We start from the raw sequence: 13,895 nt of genomic DNA on the forward strand, positions 1-13,895 counted from the left end.
TGAATTGAACAAGACCTGATTTACTCTGCTCATATTTGTGAATATCAATACCACCGACACATACTGTATATTGACATGAAAGCAGCAGCTGGCGCCCGTAGTTTCACGAGTGAATAATAATGTTGCGTTTAAGACCGCAGGGTTTCATGGGAATTAGTCTGCTTCAATGGATTTAGCATGAGCCTCTAACCCGTGACGGTCATGAGGGTTTTGTTCCCCTCTGCTCTCCGACTGAGGCAAGATATTTGAGAGGTGAAGTAACACAGAACTACAAGGACCGACCAGAGGAGCTACTTTCTGAAATCTAATTATCCAAATTGGTAAGATGATGATCTGTTGGTTTTTTTCTAGCAGAAATATGGGCCTGGCCTACTGGAGAAATAATTACTTTAAAGAAATGTTCGTCAACTAAAGTTGAAATATTACTTGATCAGATATGACACTATTCTGTTATATGCTAAAGTCAATTAATAATCTACTGAAACTGTATAATCACTGCCCGGATGTTAGGCTACATCGTTTATGCCACCAAAGTTTAGTTGTGCAAATATTCAATTGAGCTAATCATTGTTGTTATTTACCAAAACAATGATGTATATGTTCATGTAGTTACATGTTATTCTTAAGACCTAGCTCTGGGAGAGGGAGCGTCAGTCAACACAAGGTGAGAAACGGGATGAGAACGCAACAGGTCACGCGGGTGTGGGCAGCGATCCGTGAAGTAGCCAATCCAAATGTATTTTGATAAGTAGGACGAATGAAACTTTATCTGAAGGTCCGAGAGGGGAACATTCCTCCAGACAGCAGAAACCATTGTCCCACCAAAAAAACCCATTGACGAATAGATGAACAACATTTCACCCACAAAAAACTGACTTTTATTAATGACTGAAAGACGTTAAAGTCTGGGCAGTGAAGGGTGGGGTGGGGGGATTTTTATATTTAGTATGAATGGTTTAGTCTAAAAAGTCCTTTAATGTTTTTTGTTGATAAATGGGATATGATATGGTCCACAACAATAATACATATACTGTATACATATGATTTATTTTTATAATTTAACAGTACACAGCTGGACTGGACTGTTTCCATGCATGCATACTGGTGTGGTAATAATGACATATTTACAAGAAAGGGACAAATGTTCAGCACAGCAGACTGCTGACAACAGGCATAGTATAGTTTATAGAATCATAGGCCTTCTTTATTCGATGAAAGGGAAAATGATTTGATGAACTGAAGGAAAATATGCTCCATTATGTTATACTGAATAATGATCTTGGTCAGTTGCTAAAGTAACTTTCTGTTGACTTTCAGCTTGATGCCGTGTAATCGTACAGACGGGATGCCTCGTGGAGATTTCAACATTTATTTTGCTCGCAGCAGAGGAGGATATGTCAGAGCGGAGGAGTAAGTGCACTTTATTTGGAAATCAGGGCTAAATGATTTGATTGAATCACAACTTTTTTTGGGATACTGATCTTCCTTAAATTAATTGATTGTACATAGCTGTGTTGTGTTGAATACTATAAAACAGATATACCCAAGAAAATAGATAATGTAAACATGTGACTTCTGAACCACAGGGCAGTGGGCATCATTCTGCTGGTGGTGATCCTGGCTGCTCTTTTTATCCTGAGCTGCTGGTACTTCAAGAAGAGGAGTGGCTACAAAATAATCAGGGTGAGACTATCATTTTTTTTTTTATTATGTGAGGATTTATCTTTGTTATAGTCAAATCAGGATCTGGCCGTTAACATTTTGTTGTTGTTGTTTTACATACAAGCTATAAAGTGATTGCCTCTATTTTATGTCAATGCGTAAATGTGAATCAATTCATATGATGTGGCATACGTGAAAATAAAAATGCTGCCTATCAGATTTACTCTTAAGTATCCGTGTTCCAATGATACCCCCAATATGTCAACCTATCGTCATGTATTGCTGTTTTCCGTACACATCTTTGTCTCCCCAGCAGAGCCCTAGATCTGGCTCACCATGTCACACAGAATGCCAGTACTCAGAGGCGGGACCGTCTGCAGACAACAAGATGGCTCTCATTGACTTCAGCAGCTTCCGGCCTACGGTGAGGGACAGAAAGTTACCCCCAAGTTTTCCTGACCTTCTTTTGTACCTCCCTCTCCCAAAGTCAATTATTTGATTTTGTCAGGAAAAAGATTGATAATAATCAACAGCCAGACCCATAGAAGGTACTGTTCACTCCATTTACTTATACCTAAACATTTGAGTCCACCTCCAAGTCTTACGCTCTGTACGGTCGGCGATAGAGGGTTGTTAAGTACAACAGCATAGCACTCGTGGAGATGATGCAATGGCTGCCCGATGGAGATTATAGTGTCACCGGACTCGGTATAAAAAAATATTTCATTCCCCATGGAGGTATGTGTATCCATGTGTGCTGGAACAGCGGTGGGAGGAGGATGAGATCAGCACCATCACATGTGAGAGGAAAGTGCAAAGCACCATGTCCTTAACAATGCCGATCCTTTTATACTGCAGTTACCAGTGCCCTGAAAGCACATTTTAATCACACTGGATGTGCTGTTGAGTTCATCGATACAAAGACCAAGATTGTTTAAACTAGTGCACAAAGTTTCCAGATATGATGCTCAATTTTATGTGGGGAACTATTTATGTAATGATATCAGCATCTATTTGAATATTCAGTACTTTATAAAACGTAGGTTAAGTGAAAATATATGACTGTCAGAATGAAAATGAATTGTCTGCCGTTTTCATTTTGAGACTTTTGTTGCCCCCTTCTCCAGGTTCCTAATGCTCCTCCTGCCTATGATAAGATCTCCTCAGGGCCCATGCCTCCTCCCTATTCCCCCTAAAGGACTTCTGGAGAAGATGGACAGATGTCTGAATAAAAAACAAGAAAAATACTGCAAAACAAACTGTTAACTTCATCCGTTGTCTGATGATATATAATCTGATGGTTCCTTATACTTTATAGTTAAATATACCAATAGATTAACCTGTTCTAACACTCACTTTGCAAAATTATTCACATGAACAAAACACAAAGTATATACCATAAGTTGTTTTTGTCAACAATAAAAAATAATAATCATTTAAAAATAAAAAATGATTTCGAAAGTCTGTGTATAAGGAAGCAGCACAAACGCAGGTTGGGGACAGTCGCATTGTTTATTCCCATGCAGTAACATCCACATTTTGTTCAAAGAAAATGTACCTAGTAAATATTTTTTCAAAATCAATAATGGTAAAAATAAATAAATAACTTCAAAACATGTTATATGAGCTCAAACATGTTATACAAATGCATCTATTATTACTTATATTTCTAAAAAGTAAAATGTAGTTTTAAAACAGTTACTAGTTGAAAAAAGCACAACATGATAGAATCTGAATACACAGTTCTATTGTTCTGATACAGCAGAGCAAGTTCTACCAATGAATGGTATCCAAATGACTACTTCTTGAAGCAGTATTTCATGGCATTGAAACATATTTTTAATAAGCTTTTTTAACTTCCTGCTTTATCTGCCATCAAATTATACTCCGTTGTTGTCATGTGTCATTACTGGCCACAAAGTAAAAAGAAAATCAAGAGTCTCTAACATTCATCTGAGGGCAACCTTACCGGTTGTCACTTGAGAAAACCATCACAGTATACATTTCCAGTATGTCTGATTGAGCATACAGTTTACCTATAACAAGATATAACCAACGGGTATAACCTGCTTCATTCTAAATGTAAGTTACAAGTCAAACTACAGCTGGAAAGAAGTTTTGAACCAACCCCAGGATTACTACAAGCAATGCATAAGAGGCCTGGCAACACTGAGCCGCTGACAGAGGTCTGAGTCCTCACACAGCCGGCAGTCCTAGTTACTTGGAACACTTTCTGTCTGCCTCTGAAGGCTGGAATAAAGAATCGTGTTTGTGTAATGCTCCAGTGGGACTGTGGGGGGAAACCACTCGTGCATCCAGTGGTTTGGGGCAGGCAACTGGATTGACCTGGCCATGAACTGTGTTCAAAACGGCAGCGTCAGAACGATTGAGTATCTTGGATGCCCCATTGGGATGCACACCTAAGGATGAGGTCTGCAGAGAGTGCGTTCCAAAAGCTTGATTGGTCATAACGGCAGGTGGGTCGGGTGTGTTGTGTCGTTTGTCTTCAGCGATGTGATTGGTTGCGCAGGAGTGATGGTTACACTGCTGTTGGACGAAGGGGCCGTGACCACAGGTGCCGTTTCAAAGGGGTTCAAAGTGCTTCCGATGGGTGAAACTGTAGCAACAGGCAGTGTCTGCATCCTAGACACTGCACTTACAATTGAAGGGACAGCCACGGTTGGTAATACCTGCGTCACTGGTTGCATGACTGCAGGCATCATTTTTCTGACTGATATATTGTCTTGATGTGTTTCCATATGTTCTGAAGCCCGTGATGGAGCGCTGAACGGGGCTGCAACTACAACCGCCGTCTGCTGGGGCTGTATGCCTGGGCCAGGGGTCGTCATTGAAACCGCCTGCTGGGCCGGAAGTGCTGCTAACACAGGAGCTGCAGTAGAGAGGTGGCATGACAGGGCTGGGCAGGGCAACAGCTGATGGGCTGGATGAAACAGGCAGGGAGGATAGCGGTGCTGACAACCTGGACAAGGGGGGTGCTACTGCAGGCGATACGGTGGATGAAAATGCAGCTGGCGTGGGTGTACCAGCAGCTAACCTGATTGTAGTCAGGGCTGAGCCGAGAGCAGGGGCACACGTTCCTCCTGGGAAGACGAGGGCCGGTACACTGCCCAGCCGTGGCGGGGATGAGACCAGAGTGGGTGTACCTACCGGTGGTGATGCGAAGGGACCAGCCTGTGCAGCTGGCAGCCTCGGCAGAGCAGACACTACATTTGTTTTACTGGGTAACCACGTTGAGCCCAGACCAGGCATTCCTGTTAGTCGGACTGGCGTGACGTTTGGAGTGGTTGCGAGCAATGATGGACCAACCGCAGGTGCGCATGCTACAAAAGGAGAACTTATTACTGGCACACCAGGCATCCTGGCTGGGGACTGGGGTAAAAGTGGTGCTCGAGGGGCTTCCGTGACATGACTCGCCCCTTGGGGAGGTACTGATGCACCAGCGCTGGGAACACTGGCAGTAGGCACTTGTTGTGGTGCAGGACTAGAGATGATAAGGACATGGCTGCCTGGACCCAAACCCTGGGGAGGGACTACAAAACGTGCATTGTTGAGGACGATCTGTGTGCCAGCAGCAAGAGGCGTTGAAGTGTTGATGACTATTCTCTGCTGGATTGTGCCAGTAGCAGAGGTGGGGACTGGGATATGGGTGGTTGCTGCAGAAGAGATTGGTGTTTGGGTTTTACTGTGAGCTAGTTGAGAGGGTGTTAAAAAGGACGTGGTTTCCTCACCAGTAGCACTTTGGATATTCGAAGGATGACGGACAAGAGCGGGACTGGAGGTGTGTGCTGGGCTACTCTGCACAGGAGTAGTTACCTGAACAAGAGAGTTACTGGACAGTATGCTTGAAGGTGTACAAAGGACCTTCTTGACCACATGTCCTGCGGGCAGCATGGCAGCAGTGGATGTGGAAGGGCCTGGTTGGGAGAGCACGGGGAAGGAAGGAACACCCTTGAGCTGACAGCTGGTGGTCAGAGACGAGTTAGAGGCAAGCTGGGCAGAGCAGCTTGTGATGGTATTTGAACTTGTAAGTGGGACCAGTCCAGTCGTGGTGGCTGTTGGACGGCCTGTATCTGAAGCAGACACTGGCGTGTTCTTGGAGGGAGAACGTGACAGGGCACCTATTGTCTGTCCAATGGTGGTTGTCTTCCCAGATAACTGGATTTGAACACCTGGAGACACACACAAGATATATTTTATTTAATAGCGCAACGTTGACAGTAGGGCGGAATCTAGGGTATTGGTATTAGTATTATGGCCTTAACACAAAATTGTAACGACTAAATACAGTTGCATCTAATAAACATAGCTTCACATTCATCCAACTAGATTATGAATTTTACATTTACATAATTGATGTCTCAGTTAGGCAGAATTTACAGACAAACACAAGACGATACCGTTAGCACATCACATCAAACAAACCCACCTGAGGGCAGCGTGATGTTCTTGACCTTGGACGATGCTTCTGAGCCTGTGCATGATCCCATCTTTAGAGTCTGACTAGATAATGAAGTGGTCAGCAGCTGTCTGCTCACTCCTGTTGCTATTGCCTGCTTTGGAGTGCTTCCCACGGTGGTGGTGGATGATGTTGCCGCTGGGTGGCTAATAAACATGACTCTTGAACTCGGAAGTGATTTTGTGTAAGAGGGTGTACCTTTTGATAAGGATGCATTTGAAGTGGAGGAAGAAGAGGGAGTTACAAGGATGAATTTAGTAACTTGGGATCTCTCATCTGTACTTGCCCGCTTCATTGCAGTCTTGCTGATGAACTCTGCTTGTTTGAGAACACCAGAGTTACTCAGTGACGGGACAACAACAGTGTTTTTTACTAAGGAAGCTTGGAAATGAGAACCAGCAGCAGGAGTCTGTGCTAGCTGGACAATCTTGGTTGCAACTGTCGAAACGGCTGAGGCGTTGGGGCCGTGATTCATAGTCACAGTAGTGCCTGCAGTCTGACCTCCTGGGCCTGTCACATGATTGTTGCCAGTGACTGCAGCAAGCATGGGAGTTGTGAGTTTGGAATGGGACTTAAATAGTGAAGGAACCGTCTTCTGAGGCTGGCCCAATGAGATACCCGTCACTGCTGGCAAGGTGCGAGGGGGAGTCTGAGAGGGAGGAGGAGAGAGAGTCTGTGATGTCTTGGAGACGAGGAAGGCTTTTAACTGAGGTGAGATGGTGATAACTGAACTGTTGGGCAAAGAACCAAGGGCATTCTGATCCGAGGATGTCTGGACTTTAACAATGGCCGTGTTGCCTCCTCTAGTTGTTACCAGGATGGACTGCGAGTCACGGATACACATCGTCTTCAGCTCCTGTTTAGGGTCTGTAGATGTAAGAGGAGCTGTGATTGGTGAGGGTTTAGGTGTGACACCTTGTGGTGTCGTAGCTTGGGGACTGCAGGCTTGTGCCCCCTTGAGCGCCGCTGCGTTTAGGGCCCCCTGTTGCAGACGAGGGGCAACAGAAGAAAAGGGTGTCCTCACACCTTTTCGGGGGGCCACCTGCTGAACAGGGATTCTGCTTTCGGAAATAATGAACCCAGGCACATTGGTGGACATATAGAAGGGGCGGGCCTCTTTAGAAACTGGGGCCGGAATGACCTTAGACTGTTGATGTAAAGGAGGCACCTTTTCTTCAGCTTTGTGAATGAGAAGATTAGAAGGCAGAATCACCAATTGCTGCATAATCTTCTCCCCGGTGTTGTGGTCCACGACAGGATGAACAGAAATCTTGACCGGGCTGCTGCCGTCTTTCCTTAGAAGGTGACCCAGCCCCTCAGGTACTTTGTACACCACTTGGACAGGATTTGTTGTTGCGGTCTGGGTAGGTTTTGTCTGTGGTGATTTAGGAAGAGCTGCTGCCATTCCTGGCTGTCTTAGTACTTCTGTTTGTTGTTGTCGTCCTTGAGCCTGCATTTGTTGGGAGTTCTGCTGGGAACTTGATGGAAAGCTTTGTGCTTTTAAGCGTTTTGTAGAGGTAGGCAGGGAGACCAAAGACCCTTTGCTCTGTCTGTCTATGATGTTGATCCCGGTAAAATCAGCAGGCCATTTCATTAAGGTCACTTTGTTTCCCACACTCTTAGCTAGTAGGGTGGGGATGGGCGTGTAGCCCTTCGGTAGTCCAGTGGTGGGATGGAGGATGGGGGATCTCGGTGACAGTGAAGCCTGGGTTGTCACCCTTGCCGAGTCTGAATCCTTGGATCGATTTGATGGTGTCACTTGAGATTTAGATTGTGGCCCAGAGTCAGGGGTCGACATAATGTCAGTGCTGCCAGTCTGACTGGTTTGCAGCAGACTGACTTGTTTCTCCGTGCCGACCAGAGGTTGTTTTATGTGGTTGGGAGGTTTGTAGTTCACTGTTCCTGCTCCAGCAGACTCAGCCACAAACTCCCTGGTGTTTCCTGAGAACACGAAAGAGTCCATTAGGGGTACAATGATCAATTGTCATCTATACAGTGTCAACAGATGGGTAGTGACATTCATTTGAATTCCTTAAGGGTCGTTAAACAAGCGGTGTAACTGCAGCCTTTAGAACCAGCAAAGCACATTTTTATCACTACAAAACAGCAACCAAAATTAAAATACTGGATTTTAATTGAATGACTTTACCTCCACTCCAAAGACCTCTGGGAACCATATGTTCCAGGTCCTCCGCTTCCGATCGACCATAATGATCCGAGAATGAACACACCTCCTTCCCCAAACCTGTCTCTTCATCATCGTCATCAACATCAGAGGAGGAGGAGGAAATACTCTCCTCACGCACAAAGTTATTGTATTCTGGGTTTTTCTTGAAATCATCACATTCCTTCTTTAAACGAAGCCTGATGTAGAAGAGAAGAAAAGATAGAGGGTTTGTCACCAGTCCAGCAATGATTTTATGAAACAAAGAGCCATTTAATAAAAAATGCGGTCAGTCAAATGAGTCATTGTCAACTTAGCTCAATTTGCATAAGACTAAAGAGTTATTATAAGGACATCAACAAGTCAATGTCCTGATAATTACATGAAAAATAAAGATATTTTCACAAATGATAATAGTTTGATTCAGTCATTGTTTAAATGTCAAATAAGCTGTACCTGTTCCTTTGGTAGGCCTTAATGAGTTTGGGTTCCCAGGGGGAAAGCTCATTCAGTAGTCTGATTAGAGTGCTGTGGAGGTCTTTCACTGCTTCCCTCCTATAATACCACCGACCCTGTCAATTTAAACATGCAAAGGAAACCGTATTAAAGTCATTTACATTTAAATGTGTGACATCATATTTTTTTCACCAAAAAGAAGGCTGTGGGACATGAGTAAATCCTCTTATCGAAACTATGATTGCCACCTACCAATCTCTTATTTGTGCCCTCTAGGTCATCAAGCTCATCTTCTGTCTTACTGATCAGGCCTCGCAAGTCCTCAAGACTTCTGCATACCAACTACAGAGGAGAAATACCCAAATAAGTCATTCTTAATAAAGAAAGAGATATAAAAAATAGGGTGAGGCTAAAGCGGAAACTCTGTCTTTTTTAACCGGCTTTGTGTCGTTGGAATGTGGGTAGTATGAGCAACTAAACAGGGTTTTTCACATCATCTGGTGGACCTTCACCAGCAAATGAGTGGCAGGTGAACGGTCAGCTCCAAGTGGCAGTAACACTGGGAAAGCCGAACATCGAACAAACCACCCACATGGCAACAAAACAAAACAGGTTGAAAATCAGCAAAGAGTATAAAATAGTATTACATTTCTTTTGTTTATTATATAAAATTATTTGTTTCAATTTACAAAGCATTAAAAATACACTGCTAAAGAAATATGTGTGTGTATTTCAGCAAGAGTGTGACAACCTTAAATGACGGTTCAAATGAAGGCTCATCTTTAATTTTCTTTGATGATTCAAGCTTTTTTCCTGTCAACAAGATAACAGATATAATCTTTAAACCAACATGTTATTATAAAAATATTTTTTTAAGTACATGCAATCAGGCAATGTGGCTTTGAATGCACATTTATACATGAGCTTGATGCAGTACCATTGGCCAACATTGAGCCTTTTCTCACCGGTTTTATGTTTTTTCTTTTTGTCTTTCCTTTTGATCGTTTTGGCAAGCCTCCGTACTCCAGACTTGGTCGTCTCAGCCGAGGACGGCATCATCCCGTCAACATGCTGCAGCTGATCGCCCTTTCCTTTCCCCCTCGTCAGTCGTTCTCGCTCTCGCTTTTTCTTCCGCTTTTTTTTCTTTGTCCAGATTTTGTCAGTCACCCTCTCTTGACTTGAATTTTGAGAACTCTCAGAGGACAACTGCATTGCTTGCCCTGATGGGCCACAGCAGGAGTCATGCTCCTCAGATTTACCATGACTTGTTTTGCTTTTGGAACAATCCAAACAGGGAGACCTTTGGTATTGTTCACTGGGACCTCCTCCCTCCATTTTTAATGACTTGTTCAGGGAGGCCAGATTCACTAAGCAGGCAGGTGATCTGCCTGTGTAGCTGTGCTCCCCTACACTCAGACATGGCTCCTGTGTCTCTGCTTTAATGGTGCGCATTGAGCTCAATGAGAAGCCCCGCTCCGGTTTAAATGCAAGTCGCTTGGATTGATGCTCCAAAGCTACAGTCTCTTCTTTCAAAGTCATTTCAACATCACTTCCTCCAATAAGACTGTGTATTATTAAGTCTAATTTTGAGTTTTCACAGGAGTCTCCATCAGAGGACCCTGATTCAGACTCCTCCTCCTCCTTCAGTGACCATTGTTTATCTTCCTCTACTTCCATTTTTTCCCCTGTGAAACCCAAGATTGTCTCTGCTCCCCCCTTTCCAAAATCACCAGATTCTCCTGTGTCCATTGAGCCTCCATAACACCCTCTGTCACTTGTAACTCCCTCTTCCTTCATCCCATCCGACTCTTCACCTCCGGTCCCTGGCTCGATGTCGACTCTTTTGACCCGGACAGAAGGGAAAGGGAAAACAGGAGTGCCAAGGCTTTGGCAGTAGATTCTCAGGTCTGCCCCACAGAAATGAGGGAAATGTATATAGCAATTCTCCTTGCCGTCATAGCCCAAAATAGACTCCCTACATTCATGAATGGGCTGAGCCAGGAGGGCATCCTGCACATATTTCTGTGTCTCATACACATGATCGCACAGCCCCTTCAGAAGCCATACTCGCTGGTAGAGGGGCAGCAAGTGAAAGGGTTTCTCCTCCAAAGGACTCACCTCCCCGAGAGTGCGGAAAAACTGCTGGCAGAGTCCCAATTGCTCCGCTCGAGCTGACTGATCGTGTGAGGTACCAACAGCTCGATACCAGCCCATGACCCGCTGCCTGAGTTCTGACTCCCAGCGGCGGTAAGGCAGGACAGGGCGGCGTTGCAAATTGGCCCTACGCTGGGGTAGACAGAGTAGGGAAGACATGATTTTGCACAGGAAGACGCTGCAGCGGGGCATCAGCAAACAACGCTCAAGATCAAAAAATACAATCTCCGGGAGGTTAAGTGCAGTCTGAGCAAGACAGAGGAAGTGCCCGATAGCGGGCAGTTCCCAAAGTGTGTCCACAGTGTGGGGGGAAGCCTGCGTCAGCAAAGTCTGCTCCCACTCTTCCACATCTTTGGCTGACATTTCCTCCGCTTCTTTCTTCTCAAGCTCACGTTGCCTGGAGTCAGAAAACATTTATTCTTAGCTGGGTTTACGACAGAAATTTGTGATCCCTCTCAAATATCCACTCACCTCTTCTCCTCCTTGGCCCTCTGTTGTTCTTCCAGCCGTAGGGCCTGAACCATGATAGACTCATGCCCACCCACAGTGATGGTAGCCAGACTGCGAGGTGCCAGCCTCCTCCTCGTTGAGGTGCCCCCTGAACCCCGTTCCTCTTCTGCACCAAACCGCCCTTTAGAGGTCACTGTCAAAGTTGTCTTTTCTCGTTGCGCCCTAGTTTGACAGACGCAGACAAAATATGATGTATGATTGACTGTAGCTGGAATGATTGTTGGAAATAAACAGACACAACAGTTTGAACCACATAAACAAACATTTGTTCAAAATGCTTAATTAGTTAGCTTGTGGCCATTTAAAAAACGGCGACTAAAAACAATACATGATATATCATACAGGCACTTTACATGCATGCCATGTAGAAATACTAGATGCTATCATGGGTTTGAACATTTGTCAGCTCATTAATTTGTTCAACAGTGTAAATACATTATATTGATTATTTACCTGGATAGCAATGAAAGCTTTTGCTCCAGCATGATTTCCAGCTTTTGAGCCTGTTTGGAGATCCAGTGGTCCACTCCATGGTCGCGATAACAGTTTTCCAACATCAGCCTGAAGTCTGCAACAAACTCTGTTATGGTCTCATAGTCTCGGTTGATAAACTTCTCCTTCATCCCCTGCAAGCACATTGACGGCGTGAGTTGTGCCCGAGCGCAGCGGACCCCTTCAATACCATGCTGGACCTCCTGGTGGCCGACGGCATGGAGGAACGGGCTGGTGATCCCTTTGTGCTTGTCCGAGAGAAATCCTGTTAATATCCTATATGCTTGTTGGATCTCATAGTTCATATCCTCCTCAGAACTATTGCTGTTGGTAGAAATGCACACCTCGGGCAGAGAGAAGTCACTGTTTGAAAACTCAGAGACGCCATTATTGCCAAGTGCAAGCCTGTCACCCTCAGGAGTAACATCTCCACTGTCACCAGGACAGTACAATGCGACCATAGTCTCAACTTCACAGGTGCCATTACTGAGCCCATCCTCGGTTATGATCAGGTCGGTGTCTTCAGTGCTGCTGGTCCCCCATTTGGATTGTGAAGACATTATGTTGGAGCTGGGGTACAAGGGTGCAAAGTCTTGGTCAGTCACAATCAGATCTTGTATGCGTAACAAAGGTTGGATACAAGCTGGTGATATTTCTTCTGTCACATCCAAATGATCCATGGTGCAGGCGCCTGCAGTGGGTAACAGGTGTCACATCTATGGTAAACATTGATATTGAAAACAACACGAGGACACAGTTTTGATGCAAGGGAAAAGCAAACCAAGACAAGGAACACATTTTACTGGGCATTTCTATTGTGAGGTCCAAAACGCATGACAGCAGGCATGTGTTCATACCCAACATAACTAAGATTGCTAGGCTAACTTTGCTGACATTACAATTCCTGTCACGGATGGTGCTCACATGATTGTATGCACACGATAATCGGAACACTGAGATGTTTATAACAATGTGATTGTGTCCAAATTACTCGCAGGTTAACTATTTCTCTAGCTGTCTAATATTTGCAAACTTTTAATTGTCCCTGGATCAGTGGCTAGCTAGCTTGAAAGCTTCAAGCGAGATAGCGAACGATAGTTAAAACAACAATAAGTCAACAAACTTTGTTCTGCTTGCTTCAGAGAGAGCTGCAGTTCACTGCCATTATCCCGTCTCCTGTCACGTGGCAATAAAGACAACAACTGATTCGAGGCAGAGAAACAACTTACCGCGACGTTTTCAGTGCAGCTCCAGACAGCCTTCAGCCAGCTTAGCAGCCACGACAGCTCGCTGGCTAGGTTAGCTTGCTATTGTCTCCAACCTGGGGCCTGCAGTTGCTGCGTTCGCTGTCCATAATGGGAAAACGGAAGCAATGAAACGTCTCGCAGATAAAAAGTTATTCAGACATCTCATGTCGACGGCGCTCGAAGTGATGTCGGTGGCAGCCAGAAAGCTGAAGGAGCATTAGCCGGAGTAACACTAGCTGATTGTCCGACAATGCGCAACCGTTCATTATCACTAGCCAACCAGCTAACCGGCTCGGTTCGCAAGTTGACAGTCACTTTATGACAAGTTAAAAAAAATAGGGACACTTTAGAGGCTAATGTGTGCTCTGTGTCGGATGTCTTCTGAACCCCTGTACGCTTTTACAAAAAGCTAGTAACCCACTTCAGCATCTCGGCTGGCTTGAAGACTATAATGTTTCTGGACCTGTCCACGACACTTCCAACCTGCGTGCGCAGATTGACGGAGCAAGCTGGTCGCTTGTCACACTACATTGTTGTTTTGAGCCAATGCTGACACATACTCTTCTTAACTTCTTAACCTTATTGTGATGTTGTCACTCATTGTCCCTGAAAGAACTGACTCTCGAGACAGCTCTCATTCGAAAACGTGGGGGAAATAATTGCTCATTATCGACGACAACAAAAAAACGAGTCAGCAGCATAATATTGTAAACGCGTATTCATAACTTGAGCA

At 44.7% G+C, this 13,895-nt stretch overlaps 2 protein-coding genes across 5 annotated transcripts; one reads left to right on the forward strand and one right to left on the reverse strand.

Moving 5' to 3' along the window:
- Positions 1 to 217: 217 nt before the first annotated feature.
- mlana (melan-A) lies at positions 218 to 2,957 on the forward strand. Of its 4 annotated transcripts, none has more exons than XM_056432514.1 (6): positions 257 to 320; positions 628 to 664; positions 1,318 to 1,410; positions 1,587 to 1,683; positions 1,976 to 2,086; positions 2,790 to 2,957. In XM_056432514.1, exons 3-6 carry the CDS (start codon positions 1,322 to 1,324, stop codon positions 2,856 to 2,858), a joined length of 366 nt encoding a protein of 121 aa, XP_056288489.1. In that variant the 5' UTR covers positions 257 to 320; positions 628 to 664; positions 1,318 to 1,321; the 3' UTR covers positions 2,859 to 2,957. The 4 variants fall into 4 exon arrangements, with proteins under 4 accessions (XP_056288488.1, XP_056288491.1, XP_056288489.1 ...); XM_056432515.1 differs by having other exon boundaries at positions 277 to 320; positions 610 to 664; XM_056432513.1 differs by lacking the exon at positions 628 to 664 and having other exon boundaries at positions 218 to 320.
- Positions 2,958 to 3,155: 198 nt separating this feature from the next.
- On the reverse strand, positions 3,156 to 13,895 carry LOC130205262 (uncharacterized protein KIAA2026). The gene is given in 12 exon segments (XM_056432512.1): positions 3,156 to 4,143; positions 4,146 to 4,562; positions 4,564 to 5,852; positions 6,110 to 8,080; positions 8,289 to 8,503; positions 8,760 to 8,875; positions 9,012 to 9,101; positions 9,511 to 9,572; positions 9,725 to 11,310; positions 11,385 to 11,585; positions 11,877 to 12,606; positions 13,145 to 13,895. Coding segments are annotated over 11 exon segments (6,930 nt in total). The 5' UTR covers positions 12,596 to 12,606; positions 13,145 to 13,895; the 3' UTR covers positions 3,156 to 3,879.

The sequence above is a fragment of the Pseudoliparis swirei genome, chromosome 15 (genome assembly GCF_029220125.1).
Source record: "Pseudoliparis swirei isolate HS2019 ecotype Mariana Trench chromosome 15, NWPU_hadal_v1, whole genome shotgun sequence".
NCBI classification, from domain to species: Eukaryota; Metazoa; Chordata; class Actinopteri; order Perciformes; family Liparidae; genus Pseudoliparis; species Pseudoliparis swirei.

Excerpts from the sequence above, each read along its gene's own strand:
- mlana (XM_056432513.1), top strand. The coding sequence starts at position 1,322 with ATGCCGTGTAATCGTACAGACGGGATGCCTCGTGGAGATTTCAACATT. Across the intron at positions 1,411-1,586 it reads GGATATGTCAGAGCGGAGGA|GGCAGTGGGCATCATTCTGC; the intron begins GTAAGTGCACTT and ends TCTGAACCACAG. Across the intron at positions 2,087-2,789 it reads TCAGCAGCTTCCGGCCTACG|GTTCCTAATGCTCCTCCTGC; the intron begins GTGAGGGACAGA and ends CCCCTTCTCCAG.